This window comes from Megascapheus bottae, chromosome 6 (assembly GCF_031878675.1).
Source record: "Megascapheus bottae isolate mThoBot1 chromosome 6, mThoBot2.hap1, whole genome shotgun sequence".
In the NCBI taxonomy this organism is placed as follows: Eukaryota; Metazoa; Chordata; class Mammalia; order Rodentia; family Geomyidae; genus Megascapheus; species Megascapheus bottae.
The window spans coordinates 58,996,454-59,022,097 of NC_143514.1; the positions used below are offsets into that span (position 1 = coordinate 58,996,454).

At 40.1% G+C, this 25,644-nt stretch overlaps 1 protein-coding gene across 2 annotated transcripts in view; it reads right to left on the reverse strand.

The window, feature by feature from the left end:
* Window positions 1–25,644, reverse strand: part of Rlf (RLF zinc finger) — a 64,330-nt gene that overhangs the window by 18,196 nt on the left and 20,490 nt on the right. The window contains exons 4-6 of one of the 2 annotated variants that reach the window (XM_090335133.1): window positions 23,309–23,441; window positions 12,647–12,849; window positions 1,019–1,155 (exon numbers count right to left, since the gene is read on the reverse strand). In XM_090335133.1, the coding sequence (XP_090191259.1) occupies window positions 1,019–1,155; window positions 12,647–12,849; window positions 23,309–23,441 (473 nt within the window). Of the gene's footprint in view, window positions 1–1,018; window positions 1,156–12,646; window positions 12,850–13,964; window positions 14,049–23,308; window positions 23,442–25,644 lie in introns of those variants that run through there. The other variant, XM_090335134.1, reaches the window with a different exon arrangement.

Sequence of the window (25,644 nt, forward strand, 5' to 3'; positions counted from 1 at the left end):
AGAAAATGTTGTTTCCAGCTTTAAGCCGTCTTTAGGTTTGTAAATATTCAGAACTCTCTAATCATGATTATGCAAATCTAGCCCATTCAAACACTTCCTCCCTGGTACATTTCTTACATACTCTTACATGCAGGGAGTACCTCTCTTTAATATTCTACAGTCTTTACATCACAATAGATTTACTGACATGTCATATTTTAGAGAATTCCTACATTAAGGAATAAATTAAAACCAAAATAATGTAATTTTATTTATTTTTATTTGTGTGTGTATGTGTGTGTGTGTGTGTGTGTGTGTGTGTGTGCGCGCGCGCGCACCAGTATTAGGGCTTCAAGGCCTCAGGCTTTTGTTCGTCTTTTCCACTTAAGGCTACCTATCCATCTACCACTTTAGCCATACCTCCAGTTCCAGCTTTTTTTTTTTTTTTGCCAGTCCTGGGTACTGTCCTTGAGCTTTCTCAAGGCTAGAGCTCTACCACTTGCATCACAGCACCACTTTCAGCCTTTTCTGTGTAGATGGAATGGAACCCAGGGCTCCAGGCATGTTAGGCAAGTGCTCTACCACTAGGACTAACTACTGGCCCCAGTTCCAGCTTTTTGATGACTGAGACAGAGTTTCAAGAATTTGTTCACTTTGGCTTTGGACCTGGATCCTCAGATCTCAGGCTCTTGTTTAGCTAGGCTTTTCTTTCCTACAAATATGAACCAGAAACCTACATAAATTGATCATTTTCATTAGTGAGTTTCCAAATAACAAGTGATTAAGAAAAAAATATTAATAAATGTGACAGAACATAATCTAACACTTATATGACATCATACCTGTAAGGTAGGATACATTCAAGTCAATAGACAATCATTTATAGAATGTTCAAGGAGAACTACTTATCCTTTCTTGACTTGAAGAAAAATATTTTTGTTTAAGTGATTTTGTTTGGAAGCAAGTTTTCATTCAAATAAACCCTAAATGCTATGCTACAAACTAACAAATAATGTACATATAAACTAAATATACTTACCAAGAACAATATACACTTGCTGTTTGGAGCTGCTGGGTAAGATAAGTCGTACAAAGAACAAATGCTGTGTTATCCTGACCCTCAGATTCCAGATTACATATGATGTCTAGTATTTCCTTGCAGTCGACTTTTGCAATCTATCAAAAATGAGATGACTAAGTTAAAAAGAAAATGGTAACTTTTCCTGTAAACTTTATGTAATGTGAAACTTCTTTACAACATTTTCTATCTTTAATAACTGACAAAGAATTTTAAACATATAATTCTCTTGTACTCACTAATGGCTGAATAGCATGACATGAGTATTTCATTTCTGAAATTACTAACACAAAAAGGGAACAAGGAATTTATAATGAAGTTTCTCTACATTTGCAATATAGATGTAAATATCATATGTTTAAAAATTATATAGAACCAGTACTGCTACCATACACAGTCAAATCATACATGATAATCTAAGGTTATTTTCACGTGAAACATCTCACCATCCACTAAGAATTAAACCCAGAGCTTCACACTTGCTAGTATTTTACCATGGAGCCTACCTCCCCAAAATCTTTTTGGCCTTTTTCATTCCTCTAAAGTTGTTTGATAGGCTTTGAACTTGCAATCCTCTTTCCTCAGCCTCCTAAGAAGCTGAGATTGCAGGGCTTTGCTTTTTCCTTTCCTTTCTCATTCTTCCCCTCAATTCCATTCTGGTTACAGAAAGTGAAATACATGACTTACCAGAACTCCCAGTAAGGGCCTAAAGGAAACCAGTTCAAAGAACCACTGCCTGAGCAGTGCTGAAAGACATGGTAATCTTGTGGCAAGCCAGGCACAAATGGCTCAGGCCTGTAATCCTAGCTATTCAGGAATCTGAGATCTGACCCATACTCGGTTTGAAGCCAGTCTGGGCCAGACAAAGCCTTGAGATTTTTTAATCACTAATACCAGTAAAAAGTCTGACTGGAGGTTGACTCAAGTGGTAGCATACCAGCTATTTAGCAAGAGTAAAGCTCCGAGTTTAAGAAAAATATGAGAGAAAAAAACCCAAGTATTTGGGGTATAATACTGAGAGAATAAGAGCAAATCTGGTGAGATGGGCCCCTGTAACTGGTAAAATGTATGCAATGTAAATGAGGTCTTGCAATGGAAAATTACATAAAAACCCTACCATGAACTAGTCACTGGTCCCACTTATTAGCAACTGAGAAAAGTAAAACATGTTAATAAACAATTGCCTATAAAAAGGGTACAGTGACTCATGCCTGTAATCCTAGCTACTCAGGAAGCTGAGATCTGAAGAATGCTGTTCAAACCCAGCCCTGGCACTAAAGACCATGAGGCTCTTATCTCCAATTAACTACTAGAAAACCAGAAGTGGTGCTATGGCTCCAGGGTTAGGGTGGTAGCCTTGAGCTGAAGAGCTCAGAGACTGTGCCTAGGCCCAAGTCCAAGCCCCACAACAGATTTAAAAAAAAAAAAAAAAAAAAAAAAGGCAAGGCTGCTGGGCATCAGTGGCTCACACCTGTAATTCTAGGAACTGAGGATCAGGATTTGAAGCCAGTGAGAATCTTATCTCCAATAAACAAATCAGAAAAGGCCACAGAGGTGTTGTGGCTCAAGTGGTAACTACCTTTGAGCAAAAGAAATTTTCTATATTTGCTTTTTTTTTTTTTTTTTTTTTTTTTGCCAGTCCTGGGCTTGAGCTCAGGGCCTGAACACTGGCCTTGGACTTTCTCAAGGCTAGAGCTCTACCACTTGAGCCTCAGCATCACTTCCGGCTTTTTTCTATGTATGTGGTACCGAGGAATCGAACCCGGGTCTTCATGCATGCTAAGCAAGCACTTTAACCACTAGGCCAAACTCCCGGCCCCTATATTTGCTTTTTCTATGCATGTGGTACTGAGGACTTGAACCTGAGTCTTCATGCATGCTTGGCAAGCACTCTACCACTAGGCCAAACTCCCAACCGCACAAAACATCCCCCCCCCCTTTTTTTTGCCAGTCCTGGATTGAACTCAGGGCTTGAGCAGTGTCCTTGGGCTTTACCAATTGAACCACAGCACCACTTCCCACCTTTTCTATATATGTGGTACCAAGAAATCAAACCCGGGTCTTCGTGCATGCTAGGTAAGCAAGCTACCACTAGGTCAAACTCCCAGTCCCACAAAACACCTTTTTTTTTGGTGGGTCATGGGGCTTGAACTTGGCCTGGGCACTGCCCCTGAGCTCTTCAGTTCAAGGCTACCCGTTGTCTCTGAGCTCTTTAGTTCAATTCAAAGCTACCATCCTACCCTTGAGCCAAGCCCCACTTCCCATTTTCTAGAGGTTAACTGGGTATAAGTCTCAGGTCCTTTTGTGCCCGGGCTGGCTTTGAACCTTGAACCTCAGATCTCAGATCTCAGCCTTCTGAGTAGTTAGGATCACAGGTATGAGCCACCACACTCGGCTTCTACAAAACTCTTTGTAACTAAAATAAATTAAAATGAAGGCTGATGACAAGCTTGTCTTTTCTAGGAAAAGAATTTAAGAGTCAATAAGGTGGGTGCAGGTAGCCCCTACTTGTAATCCTAGCTACTTAGGAGGCGGAGAGCTGAAGAAAGTCCATGAGATGTTCATTTCCAATTAACTTCCAAAAAACTAGAAGTGGAGCTGTGGCTCAAGTGGTGGCACACTAGCTTGAGCAAAAAGTTCAGAGACCTGAGTCCAAGCCCCAGGATTAGTGTCAAATAAAATAGAATAGGTCAGGCATGGTGGCTCATGCCTCCATGGCTCATGCCTCCCTCCCTCCTTTCTCTTTCTCTTTCCCGCTCCCTCCCTCTCCCTTCCTTTCTTTCTTTTCTTTCCTAGGGCTTGAACTCAGGATCTGGGTGCTGTCCCTGAGCTGGCCTTCCCCACCCCACTCCAGCTTGCTTATTTATGCACAAATGATGCCTGCACACATGCGAATACCTAGATGCTAGGATTGTTCCTCCTTGTCTCCCTGTTCTACCAAGTTCTTAGCCTCCATTTTCAGCTCCCTTGGCCTAGAATCCCCTGCCCCTGGAACATTAGCTCTTTGGGAGACATAACTGAAATTCCAGGTCTGATCTTGATCTCACACTCTTGTCTTTAGGGTTGCATTAAGGGGTCCTATCCCAGTAGACCCTTCCAGGTTTGGCCACTAGCATCTTCCCAGAGGCCGGAGATGGATAGATTCAGGGATAGGAAATTTGTTTGTTTGGCTTTTTTTTTTTTTGCCAATACTGGGCCTGGAACTCCAGGCCTAAATGCTGTCCCTGAGCTCCAAAAGCTCAATGCTAGTGCTCTACCACTAGAGCCACAGCAGTACTTTCTTTTTCCTGCCTGGGGCTGGTTTTGAACTGTGATCCTCAGATCTCAGTCTACTCAGTAGTAGGATTACAGATGTCAGCGTATTACAGATATGAGCCAACAACATCTGGCTCACATTTACTTAATAACTCCATTCCTAAAAGTTTGCAATTTAGGTATATATTCCCAAGATTAGTAAAATTATAAAAGGTGGCTACTGCTGCTGCTTCTTTTTCTTTTTTTTTTTTTTTTTTGGTGCTACTCTGGGGCTTGAGCTCAGGGCCTGAGCATCTCCTTGGGCTTTCTCAAGGCTAGAGCTCTACCATTTGAGCCCCAGCACCATTTCTGGCTTTTTTTTCTATGTATGTGGTACTGTCGAATCAAACCCCAGTCTTCATGCTAGGCAAGCACTCTTATCACTAGGCCAAACTCCGAGCCCTGTAATCATTTTTATATAATGAAGTATATACAAGATAAAGTGCCATGATGTCTTCAACTCTCAAATAGTTCAGGAAAAAAAAGTTAAGCAGTGCCCACCCCTGAGGTCAAGCTCTATTACCAAACAAACCAAAAAAACAAACAAACAAAAACACCTCTGGGGCCAGGAGTTTGGCCTAGTGGTCGAGTGCTTGCCTAGCATGCACGAAGTCCTGGGTTTGATTCCTCGATACCACATACTCAGAAAAAGCTGGAAGTGGTACTGTGATTCAAGTGGCAGGGTGCTAGCCTTGAGCAAAATGTGTCTAAGGACAGTGTTCAGACTTGAGTTCAAGCCCCAGGACTGGCAAAAATAAAACAATCTGAGCTAAGTGCAGTAAGCCCAGTGCATGCCTATAATCTTAGCACAAAAGAGGATATGCACACCCACAGAAGGGTCATGACTTAAACTACAACTGGGACCACAGAGCTGAGACCCTGCCAATGAAAGTAAACCAACAACTGTTAAAATATTTTAAAAGGTTAATCCTCCGTTTCTTTGCAACCTTTCTATTTTTGGTGTATTTCTTTAGTATATATCTCATCCCTTTCCCCCACTGTTTTGTTTTTGTTTTGCCAGTCCTGAGCTTGAGCTCAGGGCTTGAGCACTGTCCTTGGACTTTCTCAAGGCTAGCATTCTACCACTTGAGCCTCAGCACCACTTCTGGATTTTTGCTATGTATGTGGTACCGAGGAATCGAACCTGAGTCTTTGTGCATGCTAGGCAAGCACTCTACCACTAGGCCAAACTCCCAGCCCCCCCCTACTGTTTTGATGAAGTGAAAATATTACAACTATAATTTCAAATTTACTGATTTTGTAATAATTTCTGGTTTAGGATTCAACCCTTTAAAATTTTTTATTCTACCTACCTACCTATCACTGGAGCTTAAACTCTGAGCCTAGAGCTTTTTGCTCAAGGCTAAGGATCTAGGACTTAAGCCATTCCCCTTTTTTCTGAATCGTTCCTGCCTGGACTGCCTTCTAAGAGCAATCCTCAGATCTCAGCCACCTGAGTAGTTAGGATTAGGCATGAGTCACCTCTCCGGGTACTCCAATCTTTAAAAAAAACTAATAGTTTTATTGTTATTACTAAAACGTACAAATGAGTTACCATTTCATAAACCAGATAATAAGCACATTTCTTTTTGGGGGACAATATAACCCATTCATTTGCTTTCCCCCTATTCCCCTTCCAGTCCCTGTCAACAAGTGACAGATCTCATTTGCCATAAATAGCATGAATACATTTGTTCATCTTTCCTCCCTTCCCCTTCTGTGCCCTCTTTGCCCCTGTACAAAAAAATAAAACCCAGAAGTAAAACCAAGCACCACCACCACCAACAAAAAACCCATGTTTCCATTTCCTAGAATTCGTTCTTGTAAACAGTATTTCATTGTTGCTTGTTTTTGCTGGTCCTAGGGCTTGAACTTGGGGCCTAAATTATGTGAGTTCCTTTTGCTCAAGGCTAGTGCTTACCACCACAGTTCCATTTCTAGCTTTTTTGGTAATTTAGTGGAAATAAGAGTATCACAGACTTTCCTGACTGGGCAGACTTTGAACTTCAATATTCAGATCTCAGGCTCCTGAGTAGCTAGGATTACAGGTGAGCCACCAGTACCTGACTTGATAAATAGGATTTTTAAATTTCAGAGAAGTTACATCTTTGACCTCTTCCCCTAAGGGTATCCTCCTTTAATTTGTTTGTGTGAATGTTTAGAACTCTGAATAGGATCCAAGTCCAGTTTTATTTTAGATCTAGTTTAGGATTCAATCTTCAGCCTGATTTTTATTTAAGTTATACCTGGAATATTTATGTTCTTGTTTACTTTTACTCCTATTCCCAAAGTGAATTCCCAATGGGACCTGTTTAAATATATTTGCTGTGTTTATCATTTGTACCTAGTGACTCTGTCAATTCCCTATAGTGTTAAAGTGGCAAGCAATTTATATCATGTTTGTCTTTTCCTTTCTCCACCAAGATAAGAAATAAGTCTCTGCTACTATACCTACCAACCACATTACATGAAGATGTAGTTCATTTAGAAATTAACAATGAAATAGACCCCTACACATTGATGGAATTATTGGTTCCGTTTCTAATTAATTAAATTTTATTATGTGTTTGGGTCTTTAAAATAATAAGAGCACTTCATGCTTAAAATACTTCTCCTCCACCCCTTCTCCTGGGGCTTCAATCCAAGGATGGGTGCTGTCTCTCAGCTTCTTTTACTCAAGGCTAGAGCTCTACCCACAGTGCCACTTCTGGCTTTTTCTGAGTAGTTCACTGGAGATAAGCGTCTCTTGGACTTTCCTAACTAGGTAGGCTTTGAATCTCAATCCTCAGATCTTAGCTTGAGTAGCCAGGACTACTAGTGTGAGCCACAGGAACCAGGCTCTTATTCTTTATGAGGAAAATTTTATCTTTGCAAAGATTTCCTGCTTTAATAAAGAAAAATCAGAGAATCATCTACTTGACTATTATAATTTTTAATAAAATCCTTTCAGAGGTAAAATAGCAATGTTATTTCTCTAAATTCTATATAAATAAAAATGTTAAAATCTAGAACCCTAGGACTACAAGGTATTCTTTTGCTTTCTAGCCCTATCAGAATTCTGACAGGTCTTTCTATACAATGATTTGAATCCTGGCTTTCACATGACCTAGTCAATTTATCTCAATTGTATGTGCTTGACAAAACTGTCCCCAGCAGAGGTTTCTCATTACATATACCCATTACTGGGATACCCACAGGTGTCAACATACAAAGAACTTTTATTCCCAGCTGCTCCTAAAGATAATTTAACTCTTCTCCAGAAGAGAGCAGAAAACAAATGCCAAATATGTAACTATGATACTTAAAAACAGCTTAAAGCTCCAATTAATGAACATCTAGTGATTAATATTTTCCCAAAGTTGTCAATTACAAAAGAAAGCATTAAATAAGAAACTAATTACCATACACATATACCCTTTAAAATGTGTGCAAAATGTTTTTGAATAAATATAATGCAAATTACAAGAAACATTTTTAAGTTGTGTATACATACATAAATAAAAATGATGTTTCACCAAGATTTTCCCAACTAAGAAACCGCTCTAGGTATAACTCTAGGTATAGCTCAGTGGTAGAGTCTGCCTAGCCTTAATGAGGCCCTGGGTTAAACTCTGTTATGCAAGGGTGGGGGTTGAAGGAGGAGAAGGGGGTTGGTAGGGAGAGAGGGAAAGCAAGATACACAGAAAAAAACAAAACATATATATCTATAAAACGTTGTACTTGGGCCAGGAGTTTGGCCTAGTGGTAGAGTGCTTGCCTAGCATGCACAAAGACCCGTATTCGATTCCTAGGTACCACATACATGGAAAACAGCCAGAAGCAGTGCTGTGGCTCAAGTGGTAAAGCTCTAGTCTTGAGAAAGCCCAAGGCCAGTGCTCAAGCCCTGAGTTCAAGGCCCAGGACTGGCAAAAACAAAACAAAACTTGAACGGATAATATACAGTATACTAAAAACATGGTTGGCCAAGAAATCAGGTAATCTCCATTCTTTAGCCTGAGTCTAGACTCTATAATTAGCTTAAGGCATGTAGGGGCTTTGGGAATAGTATTGTCTTTAATTTAGTTATTGGTAAAACATGAAGAACTGATATGGCGACTGACAATGATGGTAATAGACTTAAAAAAAAAAAAGGTTGCTATAGAGCAAGGTTTGAAAACACTTTTTGTTAAGAGGTAGCCAGAAAATATTTTCACTTTGCTAGATTGTTTCAAAGTTATCTTACAGAACGGCACAAAATCGTAAATGAACATGATTCTATACCAGCTACATCTTACAGTACACTCCTATAAAAACATTCATTCAATCTAAGGGTTACCACCTCATGCCTGTAATCCTAGCTACTCAAGAGGCAAAGATCCTGAGGATTGTTCAAAGCCAGCCCAGGCAGAAAAGTGAATGAGACTCCATTTCCAAAATAACCGTGGCTGGAAGTATGGCTAAACTGATGAGAGTGACCAAGCAATGGAGCAAGCAAACCAAGCCAGCCTAAAGCCAAGCTCAAACACCAGTACCAAAACAAAAACAAACAACTGAGGCTGGGAGTGCAGCCTAGCAGTAGAGTGCTCGCCTAGCATACATGAAACCCTGGGTTTGATTCCTTGCTACTACATACACAGACAAAGCCAGAAGTGATGCTGTGGCTCAAGTGGCGAAGCAGGAGCCTAGAGCAAAAAATATCCAAGGACAGTGCCCAGGCCCTGAGTTCAAGCCCTAGGACTGGCAAAGAAAAAAAAATCTTGAGGTTTGAGGTCAGTAAACTACATAAAAAGATCAAGGTCAGCTGGACTTACAGGGAAAAAACCAGTCTAAAAAACAAACCAATCCTAAAAGAAAAACAAAAACACCAGATATACCCAGTGATGTTACACAAAAGTACTTACTTAATCAAACTGAATGACAGTATACATTATATTATAGACTAGGTGTATAATAAACCATCTAGATATATGTTCATATATTATGATAACTATGATGTTAGTACAAAGAAGAAAATGCTTAATAATTCATTTCTCAGAACACATCCCCATAGTTAAGCAACATATAAGTATATGTGGGTAAATTTTAGCTTATAGGCCATGCATGGTCTGCCAACTTTTGTAGAGTTCTAGCAAATGTCATTTCCTGTAATAGTGGCTTGGAACTCATTTGCTGAATTCACTTGTGTGCTTGTGCTTGTGTATGGGGGGGAGGGGAGGTTCAAATCCAGGACCTCATACATGCTAATCAAGCACTCTACTATTGAGCTACAATTTCAGTCACTAACTTGTTACTTCAATAAACCACAAAGAGCGTTTTTGTCTGCCACCAAGTCCTATCTTGTCCTAAACCTAATTTATATTCCACCATATCAGTTTCTATCTACCTTCAAAACCTTCCCAATTTTGACTGAATAAAATCTGGGTCCAGCTGGGTACTGTGGTTTACAACTATAATCCTAGCTACTCAGGGGGCTGAGATCTGAGCCTGAAGCCAGCTAAGGCAGAAAAGTCCTCATGAGACTCTTTAACCACTCAAAAACCTTAAGTGGTGTTGTGGCTCAAGTGGTAGAGGGCTATTCTTGAGCACAAAGAGGCACAAGAACAGTGCCCAGGCCCAGAGTTTAAAGCCCTAAAACTGACCACCCCCCACCTCATTCCCCGGCAACAAAAGCTGAGTTCTCTTTCCTCCCACCCAACACATCTTCTCACAAGATCAAAATATACTTTCTGCCCCAAGGAAGATATTCTCTAGTGAGTTCTTGCAAAGAACACATTGATGTCTATACTTCTGCTAGCCAACAATTACCCTTAAATCTTTCTATCCAACCAAATTCCACTATTATTCCAAGGTCCAACTCAAGCATCTATAAAGCCTCCATAAATGCCTCTCTGCCCCCCTCTCCACACACACACACACACACGCGCGCACGCACGCACGTGCGCACAAGCACACACGCACAATTATCTCCAATTAACCACTTGAAAGGGCTATGGCTCCAGTGGTAGGGCAATAGCCTTGAGCTGAAGTGCTCAGGGACAGCACCCAGGTTGGGGGAGGGGGAAGATTAGTACCAGACCGGGAATGAAAAGGTGATAGGCTCAGTAGATCCTAGTCAATCAAATGGGGTTTGTATAGTAAAGCTAATGAGGTACACACTAGGATACAGGTAAAATTATCATAAAAATTTAAGCACAGGACTAGATTTTGGGATTATAACATTTAGAAAGAAAACTTCAGAGGGCCGGGGGTTTGGCCTAGTGGTAAGTGCTTGGCTAGCATGCACGAAGACCTGGGTTCGATTCCTCAGTACCACATATATAGAAAAAAGCCAGAAGTGGTGCTGAGGCTCAAGCAGTAGAGCTCTAGCCTTGAGAAAGTCCAAGGACAGTGCTCATGCCCTGAGCTCAAACCCAGGCCTGGCAGAAAAAAAAAAAAAAAAGAAAGAAAGAAAGAAAGAAAGAAAACTTCAATAGAGAAATAAAATGAGAATCTATGAGTCAAATTTAAATGGCAGGTGAAAAAATTTACAGTAAATGCAATAAATATTTTTTAAGTGCTTAAGTATTCCTAATTAATAAAGAATTATAAGAAAACTAACATCCATCCCCCAAAAGAATCTTTCAATATGAGGGGTGCCAGTGGCTCATACCTATAATCTTAGCTATTCAAGAGGCTGAGATCTGAGGACCACAGTTCAAAACCAGCCCAGGCAGAAGTATGTGGGACTCATCTCCAACTAAACACCAGAAGACTGGAAGTGGTTCTGTGGATCAAAGTGGTAGAGGACTAGCCTTAAGTGAAAAAAGATTAGGGACAGCACTCAGGCCCTGAATTCAAGCTCCACGACTAAAATACATACATACAAAAAAAAGTTTTCAAATTTCTTATAATGATTTAGGTTTTTGTTGTTGTTGTTCTAGGGCTTGCAATCAGGGGGCTATCCCCAAGATTTTTCTCAAGGCACTCCAAAGCTTGAGCCAACACTCCACTTCTAACTTTTTGGTAGTTAATTGGAGGTAAAAGTCTCACAAATTGCCACAAGGATGAGATCTAAGGATGAAGGTTCAAAGCTAGCCAAGGCACAAAAGGACCTGAGACTCTTATCTCCAATTAACCTGTAGAAAATAGGACTTGGCTTAAGTGTAGGGTGAGTTCAAGCCCGATGACCCACAAAATAAAAATAAAAAAAGTCTTACACAAACTGTCCTGTTATGGCTGGCTTTGAACTGCAATCCTCAGATCTCAGACTCCTAAGTAGCTAGGATTATAGAGCATGAGCCACTAGTACCTGGCATAATGTACATTGTTTAAGAAAGCATTTAATATGCTTAAAATCTCAACAATGTTATTATTGTCCGTGATAGCCAGTTTGGTGACTTGTTACAAATACAATCATGGAATCTTGTCTTTTTTTGAGGGGTGGGGGACAGTTCTAGGCTTGAGCACAGGGCCTAAGCACTGTCCTTGGACTTTCTCAAGGTTAGAGCTCTACCACTTGACCCTCAGCACCACTTCCGCCTTTTTTTTTTCTATGTATGTGGTACTGAGGAATCAAACCTGGGTCTTCGTGCATTCTAGACAAGCATTCTACCACGAGGCCAAACTCCTGGCCCCATCATGGATTCTTTTTGTTATTATTGTTGGTTGCTTGTGAGATATGAACTCTGGGCCTGGGCATGTTCCCTGAGCACTTCAGCTCAAGGTTACTGCCCTACCCCTTGAGCCACAGAGCCACCTTCGGTTTTCTGGTGGTTAACTGGAGGTAAGAGTATCACAGATTTTAGTGCCCAGGCTGGCTTTGAGCCACCATCTTCAATTCTCAGCCTCTTGAGTAGCTAGGATTATAGGCGTGAGCCATGGAGCCCAGCTTCAATCATGGAGTCTTCAGTTCAACAACTGTCTGCTCAAAGTTCAATGCACAAAATTAAATGTTAATTAGGCTAAATTAAATCCCACTATTCTCTTAGCTGATATACCTTGATGTTGTTAATAACAATTTTCCTAAGTAGAATTACTGTAAGATGAAATAAACGTTCACATTTAAAGATTTAACAGTAGACCCTCCCAGACATGTAAATGTCATTTATATTCCATAATCATTTATATTCCATAATTATTTACTTTTCAAGTCTACCCAGAAGACAATGCTATATTTAATCTGTTATAACTGGTTAATGTACAATTAGGTAATTTTTTACTAACCTACAAATTAATCTTGTTTTTTATTCTGATGGAAAAAATAAACAATGCAGTATCTATACAAATTGTTAAATTCATAGCAAGCATGACTACAAAGTTATCTTAAAGTTTACTTACCTCCTTAATAGCATCTTCACTAGGAAGCATGGAACATAAACATGTAATATAGGCTTGCTGAAAAGATGACACATGTGCAATTTCTTTAGATTCTGCACATAGTTTTGATAAAGAAGTAGCCTGGGGTATGCAGTTAGATTTCAACAAATGTTTTATTCGCATTTGCAGGAAAGAAGGTCCTTCTTGTGCAATCAATTTATTGACTAGGAAAAAGAAAAAGAAAAAGTACTATGATAACACATCACATGACATGTCAATTCTTTTGTGTGTATGTATGTGTGTGAGTTAACACTGTCCCTTAGTTTTTTTGCCCAGAGCTCTACCATTTGAGCTACAGCTCCACTTCCAGCTTTTTGCTGGTTAATTGGACTTTCCTGGCCACGCTGGTTTCAAACCATGAACCTCAGATCTCAGTCTCTTTAGCAGCTAAATATATGGCTTCAGCCACCAACACCCAGACACATTCTAATCATAAGATAAAAATTTCTTAACTTCTTATTTTTGTATATACCTGGACTCAGGACACTAGTACTGTCCCGAACTTTTTGCTCAAGACTACTGTAACAATTGAGCCACAGCTGCACTTCTGGCTTTTTGATGGTTAACTAGATATAAGAGTCTTGTGGACTTTCCTGCCTGGCCTGGCTTCAAATCATGATCCTCAGATCTTAGCCTTCCGAGTAGCAAGGATTACAGGTGTTAAACCACTGATAGCTGGCTTGTTTGCTTTTACTTAAGGAAAATTCAGTTGATATAAGCGGGAAGGTAATTCTGGTCTTATAATTTTATTTATTTATTTGTTTGTTTGTTTGTTTGTTTTGCCAGTCCTGGGCTTGAGTTCAGAGCCTGAACACTATCCTTAGGTTTTCTCAAGCCACAGCACTTCTAGCTTTTTCTATGTATGTGGCACCAAGCAAATCGGGTCTTTGTGCATGCTAAGCAAGCACTCTATCACTAGGCTAAACTCCCAGCCTCTCTGGTCTAAAAATATATCAAATAAAGATGAATGAAAAATAAATTTGTGAATAACTTCCATACAACAATTAGCTGTACTCAGAACATGAATTATTTGACCATCTCCTTCACTTTCTATTAAGACTAAGAATGGTGAAATAAACTGTAGCATAAATACAAGAAGATACAAAAGGTAACCTAATGAACATTAATGCCTATAAACCAAGTACTTAGGTAGTACCAAGTTTTATGCCAGATGCTTTATATATACCTCTCATTTATTCCTCACACCACCACCAAGGCAAGTATTATCCCCACTTTAAGGTTAGGAAAATTAATATTCAGGTTAGGTGACTTGCCAAGGATTCCAAAGCCAGTGGTGCTGTTTCCTCTAAACCAGGTATTTCTCAAAGTGTGTTCCACCGACCAAAAGACCTGAGAGATACTCCTAGAAAAAAAAAAGGATTCCTTGGTCAAATCTCTGAACAGTACTGCAATAAAGAAAACTGTTCGCTTTTATTTACCCTAATACTTTTCAAACTGATTTGACCAGAGAACCCTTTTATACATATTACCATTACCAATTAAAACATGTTCCTGGTTTAGTACACACTTTGGAAAATGCTGCTGTGTAGGCTGAGTAATAAGCAACTAAACAATGAGTGTACAATGCTCTGGGCAAACAATCCATTTCTGAATAGGAAATGCTCAACAAATGTGTGATACTGAATTAGTAAAGGAATATGGCATGTGAAGCCAGGCAGTAGGTAAATAAACACCTTTTAGGTGGTTAAGCTAATCCAGTTTCTCAGACTTGAGAATGTAATCAATCACCTGGAGTTTATTAAAATACATATTAATTCTTTAGGTCTAGAATGAAGCTCTAAAATTTGTTTTTCTAGGTCCGAGAATTTGGTCTAGTGGTAGAGTGCTTGCCTAGCATGCACGAAGACCTGGGTTCGACTCTTCGGTACCACATACATAGAAAAAGCCAAAAATGGTGCTGTGGCTCAAGTGGCAGAGTGCTAACCTTGAGAAAAAAAAGCCCACAGGCAGTGCTCAGGCACTGAGTTCAAGTCCCAGGACTGGCCAATTTTTTTTTCTAGTAAGAAACCTAGTGATTAAACAAGTTTTTAAAACTTTTTAAAGTAGGTAATACTCTTCAATCTCTGTTGGTCTGTCGCTCATCATACACCATGTCTTACCATCTCTCTTATGTCTTGTTAACTTTTATATTCTCTACAGAAGCAAGCACAATGCCTTATGCTTAGTATGTTCTGCATCCTTAAGAAAACTATAGGGCCAGGAGTGTGGCCTAGTAGTAGAGTGCTGGCCTACGATGCACAAAGCTCTAGGTTTGATTCCTTGGTATCACATATGCGGAAAAAGCCAGAAGTGGAGCTGTGGCTCAAGTGGTAGAGCTCTAGCCTTGACAAAGCTCAAGAAGATTGCCCAGGCCCTGAGTTCAAGCCCCAGGACTGGCAAAACAAATTCTGCCTCCACAATTTTAACTACATGGTCTTGGACATGTGTGATCTCTCACAAGTTTTATATATTGAGTGAGATAGGAAAGCATAGCTACAGTGCCTAACATATTAGGTACTTTATAAATCACAATTATCTCTAAGAGATAAAACTACTTTTAATTAATAAAGTATAATTGCTTAAACCATTGTTGTCTTTTTTCTTTTTGCAGTGATAGGAATCAAACCTAGAGTTTTATGTATAGCCAAGCAACTCTACTACTGTGCTGTATCTCCAGCCCCATTATATCCATTTTTAATTTTTTTTTGCTAGTCCTGGGCTTGAGCTCAGGGCCTGAGCACTGTCCTTGAACTTTCTCAAGGCTAGAACTCTACCACTTAAACCTCAGCACTACTAACAGCTTTTTTCTATGTATGTGGTACCGAGGAATCGAACGCAGGTCTTCTACCACTAGGCCAAACTCCCAGCCAATATCAATTTTTAATACAACTAAATTTTGAAATTAAAAATCATTTAGATATAAAGTATATATTGACAAGTCTCAGTCTCAATCAGCAACTTAATTTTGTTCGAGCATTTAATATAAAAATTTAGACCTCCAGGATATTGAAACAAAAGCCATATAACGAATGATTGTTGTCCTTAATGTACTATGTTGTCTCTCATCTCCTTTGCTGTCCCTTGGTTATCTCATATTGTTATAATATCTCACTTAGTTATCTGATATATTGAATTTATTTGTATTTGGTTATTTGAAATTTGATAGGGAAGGGGGGAAAACCAAGACGGGTGGGGGGTGTAGGGGGGGGAGGGAAATGGGTACTAAGACATGTGAAAGGGTATCAATGTATGTGAATTAATGCACCTTCTATCTGGCAAATATCATGTAACCCTTTTACTAATTACAATTAAAAAATGCAAAAAAATGTTGAGTTGAATTAAAAATCATTTTTTCTTAAAAAAAATATATAAAAATTTAAAATTCCTATAGGCCCTTATCATTTTAAGATTTCTTTGGCTTTCCTTTTTCTGAATTCCTTCAATTACAAAGCCAAAATTGTCATGGTGCATATCTATAAGGCCAGCAATTAGGAGGCTAAGGCAAAAAAATCCTGAGGCCACTTTGGGATATGTAGAAAGACTTTACCTCAAAGAAAAGCAAAATATGCTACAGATATCAGCACACTATTTTCTATATGCTTAATAATATAATCAAATTGTTTTGTGTGTTGCATGCCAATCCTGGGGCTTGAATTCAGGCCCTGGGCAATGTCTCTGAGCTTTTATGCTCAAGGACAACACTGAACCATTTGAATCACAGCTCCACTTCTGACTTTTTGATGGTTAACTGGAGATAAGACCAATGGACGTTCCTGCCACAGGCTGACTTTGAACTGCGCTCTTCAGATCACAGCCTCCAGAGTAGTAAGGATTATAGGCATGAACCACCAGCTAGAATTACAAGCATGAGCCACCTGTGCCTGACTCATACAACCATAGTTAAAAAGAACCTTTCAGGGGCGGGGAGTTTTGCCTAGTGGTAGAGTGCTTGCCTACCATGCATAAAGCCCTGGTTCAAGCTCTAGCCTTGAGCACAGAAAGGCTCAGGGAAAATGTTCAGGTCCTGAGGTCAAGACCCAGCGAGAGAGAGAGAGAGAGAGAGAGAGAGAGAGAGAGAGAGAGAGAGAGAGAGAGAGAGGGAGAGGGAGAGGGAGAGGGAGAGGGAGAGGGAGAGGGAGAGGGAGAGGGAGAGGGAGAGGGAGAGGGGGAGGGGGAGGGGGAGGGGGAGGGGGAGGGGGAGGGGGAGGGGGAGAGGGAGAGGGAGAGAGGAGGAGAGGGAGAGGGAGAGGGAGAGGGGGAGAGGGGGAGAGGGAGAGAGGAGAGAGAGAGAGAGAGAGAGAGAGAGAGAGAGAGAGAGAGAGAGAGGGAGAGAGGGAGAGAGAGAGAGAGAGAGAGAGAGAGAGAGAGAGAGAGAGAGAGAGAGAGAGAGAGAGAAGAAAAAGAAATTGAGAGAAAGAGGGAGACACAAATTCAAGACAGGAAAAAAAGAAATCATAGACCTTTTTTTTTCCCTTGTTGGTCATGGGGCTTCAATTCTGGGCCTGGGGCAATAACCCTGAGACTCTTTAGCTCAAGGCTAGGGCTGTACCACTTGAGCCACAGCACCACTTCTGTTTCCATCTTTCTGGTGGTTAATTGGAGATAAGAGTCTCAAGGACTCTTGTGCCCAGGCTGGCTTTGAACCATGATCCTCAGATCTCAGCCTCCTGAGTAGCTAGGATTACAGGTTTAAGCCACTGGCACCTGGCTGATAGACCTTTCTAATTCAAAAAATTAAACTTGCCAGGCACGGTAGCTCACACCTGTAATCCTAGCTATTCAGGAGGCTGAGATCTGAGGATTTCAGTTCAAAGCCAGCCTGGGCACTAAAGTCAGTGAGGCTCTTATCTCCAATTAATCACCAGAAAACTGGAAGTAGTATTATGGCTCAAGGGGTAAGGCAAGTCTTGAGCGGAAGAGCTTAGGGACAGTGTCCAGGCCTAGAGTTCAAGTCCCATGACCGACACAAACAGACAGGCACACACACGCACACACATTAAACTTGTATTTATTGAGTTCCTCCAAAGTTAAAAATAAAAGTACACTTTTATGCTTCTGTTATATTGAATAGAGAGCATTTCTTTATGACATCAAATATGCTAATATCTGGATTAAAGAAACAATGTTTAGGGCCAGGAGTGTGGCCTAGTGGTAGAGTGCTCCCCTAGCATGCCCAAAGCCCTGGGTTTCATTCCTTGGTACCACATACACAGAAAAAGCTGGAAGTGGCAGTGTGGCAAAAGAGGCAGAGTGCAGTAAATGTCCAAGGACAGTACCCAGGCTCTGAGTTCAAGCCCTAGGACTGGCAAAAAAGAAACTATATAGAAACATTTTCTAGTTGGGTGTGATTTATTTACTTATTTATTTTTGTTGGTTGTGGGACCTGAACTCTGGCCTGGGTGCTGTCCCAGAACTTCAACTCAAGGCTACCATCCTACCCCTTGAGCCACAGGATCATTTCTGATTTTCTGGTGGTTAATTGGAGATAAGAATCTCACAGACACAGACAGACTGTAGTGCTGGAGCTGTACCACGATCCTCAGATCTCAGCCTCAGCCTCCTGAGTAGCTAGGATTACAGGTGTGAGCCATCAGGCCTGGCTGGGTGTGATTTATAATCACAGCATTAGATGGGTTAAGGCAGGAAGATTCTGAGTTCAAGGACAGTATGGATTATAGTCTGGGGGGGGGAATCTAATCTTAAATCTGAAAACCTAAGTCCACTGCTTATACTATGGTATGGTACGGTGGTATAGGTATCATGTACCCAGTCAGTCATAAATGGTCATTGCTTAATTAACCTTTATTGAGTAAAACAACAGGATAACACAAGATGTTAGGCAAGAAATATTCTCCTTGTTTCTTCTTTTTTTTTTCTGCCAGTCCTGGGGCATGAACTCAGGGCCTAAGCACTGTCCTTGGGCTTTTTCAAGGTTAGAGATCTACCACTTGAACCACAGCCCCACTTCTGGCTTTTTCTATATCGAACCTGGGTCTTTGTGTATGCTAGGCAAGCACTCTACCACTAGAGCAAACCCTTGGGTCCTCTTTTTTTTTCAAGTCCTGGGGCTTAAACTCAGAGCCTGATCACTGTCTTTGGACACTTTTTGCTCAAGGCTAGCAGTCTGCACTTCTGGCTTTTTCTGTGTATGTGGTACCAAGTAAACAAACCCAGGGCTTCGTGATGCTAGCAGAGCATTCTACTACTACGTTATGCTCCCAGCCCTCCTCTTCCTCATTTCTTGATGACATATTTTGACTTGTACACCAAGGGAAAGCATACTGAAGACTGAAGATTGTAATCTCAATTGTACTCATTTTTCTCTTGGGTTTGAGCACGCTTACACAGAGCCTGTATTCTTTGTCCCAGTCAAGATCTACTTGGACTAGGATCTACCTAATTTTGGATGCTTGAAACCAAAGTCATGGGCTGCATAATATTTCAGTCAATAATAATTTGTACATCCTATAGTAGTCCTGTTAGATTATAGTGGAGTTTAAAATTTTCTACTAATGTAGGGCATGGTGGCTCACACCTGTAATCCTAGCTAATCAAGAGGCTGAGATCTGAGGACAGAGGTTCAAAGACAGCCTGGGCACAAAGTCAGGGAGACTCTTACCTCCAATTAACCACCAGAAAACTAGAAGTGGTGCTGTGGCTCAAGGGAAAGGGCAGTAGCCTTGAGCTAAAGAGCTCAAGGACAGCGCCTAGGCCCAGAGTTCAAGTCCCATGACTGACAGACAAAAAAGAAAAAAAAAAAAGGAATTCCAACTAATTGTAGCCATCACATTTGTGATGTTGCTACTGATGTAAACAAACCTACTGCTATACGAAACATAGTAATAATGATTAAAATAACTTTCTGTTCCATGTATCTACTTTTTTTTTAATAGTTAAAAGTACACTCCTACTTATTAAAGAAATAGTTTAAGCTGGGTGCTAGTACCCTACATCTGTAATCCTAGCTACTCAGAAGGCTAAGATGGGAGGGTCACAGTTTGAAGCTAGCACAGACAAAGTCTGTAAGACTCTGATTTCCAATTAACTACCAAAAAGCTGTAAGTAGAGTTGTGATTCAAGTGGTAGAACTCCTCGAGCAAAATAGTTCAGGGGCAGCACCCAGGACTAGCAAAACAAAACAGCACTTTATTGTATGAACATTATTCAATGCATTAATCCATCAAGATGTCTTATTTAAGGGGAATGAAGGGAGCTTAGTGTTCATGGCCCTGAGGTAAGAACCAGATGTCTGATAAAGTTTCATATTAGTTACCCCCAAGTGTTATGGGCCCGGAGCAAGAACAGGAATCTGTATTGGGTGTGTTGCTGGTTTCATGGAGGTAGGTAGATTAAGGGACCAAGGGTTTATGAGGGATAGTCGTATAGACAAGGATGAGAGTAATAAGTATGTTGTATGTACGTATCACAGTTATTTATGTGGACTAGCATTAATTAATGGTAAATAATATTCATGATTCATGTTGATTGACAGTTATGTTGGTATTTGGATTAATATATTAATGTTGGCTAGAAATACTATGAGGATTATACAGATATATGTATAATTATACATGATATGTACGTATTACATGATATATGTACGATTATACATGATATGTATTACATGATATATGTACAATTGTACATAATATGTATATATTGCATAAGATATGTACAATTATATGTAATATGTATATGTTACGTAAGATATGTATGATTATACATAATATGTATGTATTACATGATATGCAGTCTTACATTTACCACACTGCCAAGAAGCAGCTTTGCATGAGTGACTTTGTGTAAGTATATTCTATAATGTTCACACAAAGAAACTTATGACTCAGTTCTCAGAACATATCCCCATCACTAAGCAGCAGTACATGATTGTACTTGGCACTAGTCTCTTAACAGCTTTTATCAATAATAAGGTGATATTTGAGCCTTTATCTGCCTATATTTACAAAGGGATGCCATCTGAAGACAAATTGATGTTTATTGTTTTGTATTCAACAGCTGTCTTCCTCATTCTTTGTCCGTACAAATAATACACTCAATTATAGAACCAATAGAAAACTGAAACAGCTTTATGTCAATCTTCTTGCTACACAGTAAGGTGAAAGCATGTACATAGTGATCAAACATCATATATCAACTAACTGGGATATTTCAGGGCTTCAAATTTTTTACTCTAACTTCTTCAAATTAGATAATTTCAGAAGTCAAAAGGCTGTCCAGTTTCTTTCTAGTCTGACCACACAGTGAGAATTTTGGGGGGGAAAAGAGAGAAAGAGAGGGGGGGCGGAGAGAGGAGACAAGAAGAAAGGAAGGAAGGAAGGAAGGAAGGATGGAGGGAAAGAGGGAAGGAAGGAAGGAGGGAGGGAGGGAGGGAGGGAGGGAGGCAGGCAGGCAGGCAGGCAGGCAGGCAGGCAGGCAGGCAGGCAGGCAGGCGGGGGAAAAAAAGGACTGGGTGCCAGTGGGCCCATGCTGAGATCTGAGAACGGAAGTTCAAAGCTAGCCCAAGTAGGAAAGGCCATAAGACTCTTATTACTAAGTAAGCTGGAAATGAAGCTGTGGCTCAAGTGCTAGGGCACCCGCCTTGAGGAAAAAGGGTTAGGCCTTAAGTTCAAGCCTCAGGACAAACACTAACATACATACACACACACACAAATTAAGTTTGTGAGTAAGTGCAAGTGTTTATTTCTCCATCCAAGCTACTTTTGCCAAAGCAAAAAGTTACGGACATTGGAAGTGGTGCTATGGTTCAAGTGGTACAGCAATAACCTTGAGCTGAAGAGCTCAGGGACAGTGCCCAGATCAAATTCAAGTCTGCCCCCCACACACATACATGAACCAAAACACAAAAACCCCCAAAACGTTATGAGCAGGCCATGAGTTTGGCCTACTGGTAGAGTGCTTGCCTAGAATGCATGGGCTTGAGCCCTTGGTACCACATACATAGAAAAAGCTGGAAGTGGTGCTGTGGCTCAAGTGGTAAAGTGTTAGCCTTGATAAAGCTCAAGGATGGTGCCCAGGCCCTGAGCTCAAGCCAGAGACTGATTTCTAAAAAAAAAAAGGAAGAAGAAGAAGAAGTAGTTATAGAGAACCCATCCAAGTATGATGGTAAATGCATATAATCCCAGCTATTTGAGAGGCATAAATTGGAGGATACAAGGCTAAAACCAGCCCTAAAATTATCGTTAGGTAGGTACCAGTGGTTGGATACTAGTTACTCAGAAGGCTGAGATGTAAGGATTGAGGAACATCCAAAGCAGACAAATCTGAGACTCATTTCCAGTTAAGCAGCAAAGATCCACAACTGGATGTGTGGCTCAAGTGGGAGAATGCCAGCCTTGAGCTAACCAAGTATGTATGAAACCCTGAGTTCAAATTTCCACACTGCCAAAAAATTTAAATTGTAAAACCTATTTAAGCTTGGAAGCATATTTATATGTGACCCTTTGAGTTTTGAGTGAACTTAAAGCAAATAAAGTTTAGTGTCTCTAAAATACAAAGGTCAACTTAAATTTTTTTTCTGGTCTTAAATCGACAGTTTTGCAAATAAAACTTTCATTCTTTGTATTTTTCTGTAAAACACTGAATTCTAATTATTTCAAAAGTCTAAATTAAAAAGCACTTTATTTCATGGTCTCAGCTGTTGTAAACAATGAAGAAAATATGAGCACAGCTCTACTATTCACCAATACTAACAGCAGACTATTTCTACCTCAGAAACTGAATACTGCTATTCAGTGGCAAAAGGATACTTAAATGCTACCTAAAAGTACAAATGAGCCAAGTATTAAGTGCTAAAAGCTGATCTCTATCTCTTAAATGAAGCATATACTGGTAAAATTTACAGAATTTTAAAACACAATCAATTTCAAGTCTATTACAATTAAATTGTCCAATATGGTCAATATGACTTACCTTCTTGAGGTGACATTATCAAAAAACAGAAATGCACTTTAGCTGGCCTAAAGTAATCCTAGCTACTCAGGAGGCTGAGATCTGAGCATCAAGGTTCAAAGCCAGCCCAGGCACAAAAGGACCTGAGACTCTCATCTCCAATTAGCCACTAGAAAACGAGAAGTCAGACTTGGTAGAAATGGGGCTTGGCTGGAGAGTAGAGAGATAGCTTTGAGCTGAAGAGCTCAGGGACAGCACCCAGGCTCAGGGATACGGCAGTAGCTTTGAGCCATAGAGCTTACAGAAAGCATCCAGGCTGAGTTCAAGCCCCATGACCACCACCCCCGCCCTGCAAAAAAAAGGGAAAAAAAAAAACCAAAACCTGATATATGTAATGTAGCTCCTATGCACATCAATAATTAAAACAATAACTAAAGCTGGGCACAGGGCTCATGCTTGTAATCCTAGTTACTCAAGAGACTGAGATCTGAGGATAGAGGTTCAAAGACAGCCCCGGCACTAAAGTCGGTGAGACTCTTATCTCCAATTAACCACCAGAAAATAAAAGTGGTGCTGTGGCTCAATGACAGTCTTGAGCTGGAGAGCTCAGGGACAGTGCCCAAAGCCCAGAGTTCAAGCCCCACGCCGAAAACAAAACAAAAAACCCCAAGAAACAGTAATTATAAAGCAATAATTTAAAAAAAAAAAACTTACCCTCCTCCGTTTCTACTGGTTGTTGAGAAAGAATTTTAAGAAGAACTGGATTTTTCCACACCCCTTCCTTGGCAACATGAACCAGTATTTGCAGATTGTTATTCCCAAATTCCAACAATGCATCATGTGACTCCTAAAACAAAATAAGCAAATTAGAAAACAAGCTAATAATTAACATAAATAATAATTATACCATAATATAATGTAAATAATAACACCTTTTCAATGTATCTGAGTTGTAAACTGAAAGGTTTGAATTTGTTTTCCCTAAAACACACAAAACACCACATTAAAGCTTTAATTGGGGACATATCTTACAAAACCAGAGTGCTTGCAATGAAAGAATTAGGGGTGAAGAGCAATATTAAGGTTTCAATTCAGTGCCTTATACTTTCTAAGTATACTTTTTTAGGGGGAGGTATCAGTCTTGGGGCTTGAACCCAAGGGTTGGTCACTGTCCCTGAAGCTTTTTTTTTTTTTTTTGATAAGTCACGGGGCTTGAACTCAGCCTGGGTTCTGTCTCTGAGCTCCTTAGTTCAAGGCTACCAACCTAACCCTGGGCCTGGGCATTGTCCCTGAGCTCTTCAACTCAAGGCTACTGCCCTACCCTTGAAGCAAGCCCCACTTCCCATTTTCTAGAGGTTAACTGGAGATAAGAATCTCAGGTCCTTTTGTGCCTGGGCTGGCTTTGTACCTTGATCCTCAGATCTCAGCCTCCAGAGTAGCAATGATTACAGGCATGAGCCACCAGCCAGCAAAAAATTTATATTAAAAAAAAAAAAAAAAAAAGGAGCCAGGTGTGATGGCTCTGGTCAGTAATCCTAGCTACTCAAGAGCTGAGATCTGAGGATAGAGGTTCAAAGCCAGCCCACCAGCCCGAGAACAGAAATCAAAAGTTCATGAGACTTATCTCCCATTAATCACCAGAAAACTTGAAGTGGTGCAGTGGCTCAAGTGGTAGGGTGGCAGCCTTGAGCTGGAGAGTTAAGTGAAGACTTCAGGAACAGCACCCAGTCACAGAGTTCAAGCCACTGGACCAAAAAAAAAAAAAAAAAAAAACAAGAGACGCCGGGATAGTGGCCTACTGGTATCATGCTCCCCTAGCATATACAAAAGCTGTGGGTTCCATTCCCTGGGACCACATATATAGAAAAAGCCAGAAGTGGTACTGTGGCCTAAGTGGCAGAGTACTAGCCTTGAGCAAAAAGTTTCCAAGGACAGGGCCGGGAGTTTGGCCTAGTGGTTAAAGTGCTTGCCTAGCATGCACGAAGACCCGGGTTCGATTCCTCAGTACCACATACATAGAAAAAAGCCAGAAGTGGTGCTGAGGCTCAAGTGGTAGAGCTCTAACCTTGAGAAAGTCCAAGGACAGTGCTCAGGCCCTGAGCTCAAGCCCAAGACTGGCAAAAAAAAAAAAAAAAAAAGTTTCCAAGGACAGTGCCCAGACCCTGAGTTCAAGCCCAGGACTGGTTTAAAAACAAACAAACAACCAACTCTCCAGGATCATAAAAATCAATATATACATATACACAAGACATATATGAGATTTCATCAAAACATTTTACTTTTGTACAGAAGAGTGGTTGCCACTCTCCCCAGTGCTTAGTATCCTTTCTTTTCTTTGTTGCTAAGGAGTCAGGCTCACTTTTTTTTTTTTTTATAATTGGTTACCAGGGTAATGGCATAATACAAGGAAGTTAGAAAGTACTCTAACCATCTGTGAAAGGCCCCTACTGGAGCAGTGAGTAGAATTAGTAATCAATACAAATAATTGTATTATTTATTATATCTGTTTTTCATTTCTATCACTGACAGGTGAATTTTTCTTCTGTTACTGTAATGTCTTTATTTTTTTTTCCCTATCCCATTCTAACTTGCCACTTTCTGCTTAGCTCATCTACACAGAAGTGATTATCAAGTCAATATAAAAGCCTCAATAGCTCTCTAAGTAAAATGCATGAACAAAACCTATGATGGCAATTATTGCTCTTGGTGAAACTTACAAAGCTTGGGAAAATCTTTGATGTGTTAGAGGAAAAAAAATAAGCCTCAAATGTGATAAATATGGCATTGTGTATATTGAAAGTTACTGTATAAATGTATAAATATACTATTTTATAACCAGATATTCTATTTTTTCTATTTACTTTGTTAATTCTTTTATTTTTGTACTTACATATTTTATAAATATATATTACATATTGTTATATAACTACATTCATTATATATTTAATTTATTTATTTTATTTATTTTTACCAGTCCTGGGCTTGAGCTCAGAGCCCGAGCACTGTCCTTGGACTTTCTCAAGGCTAAAGCTCTACCACTTGAGCCTCAG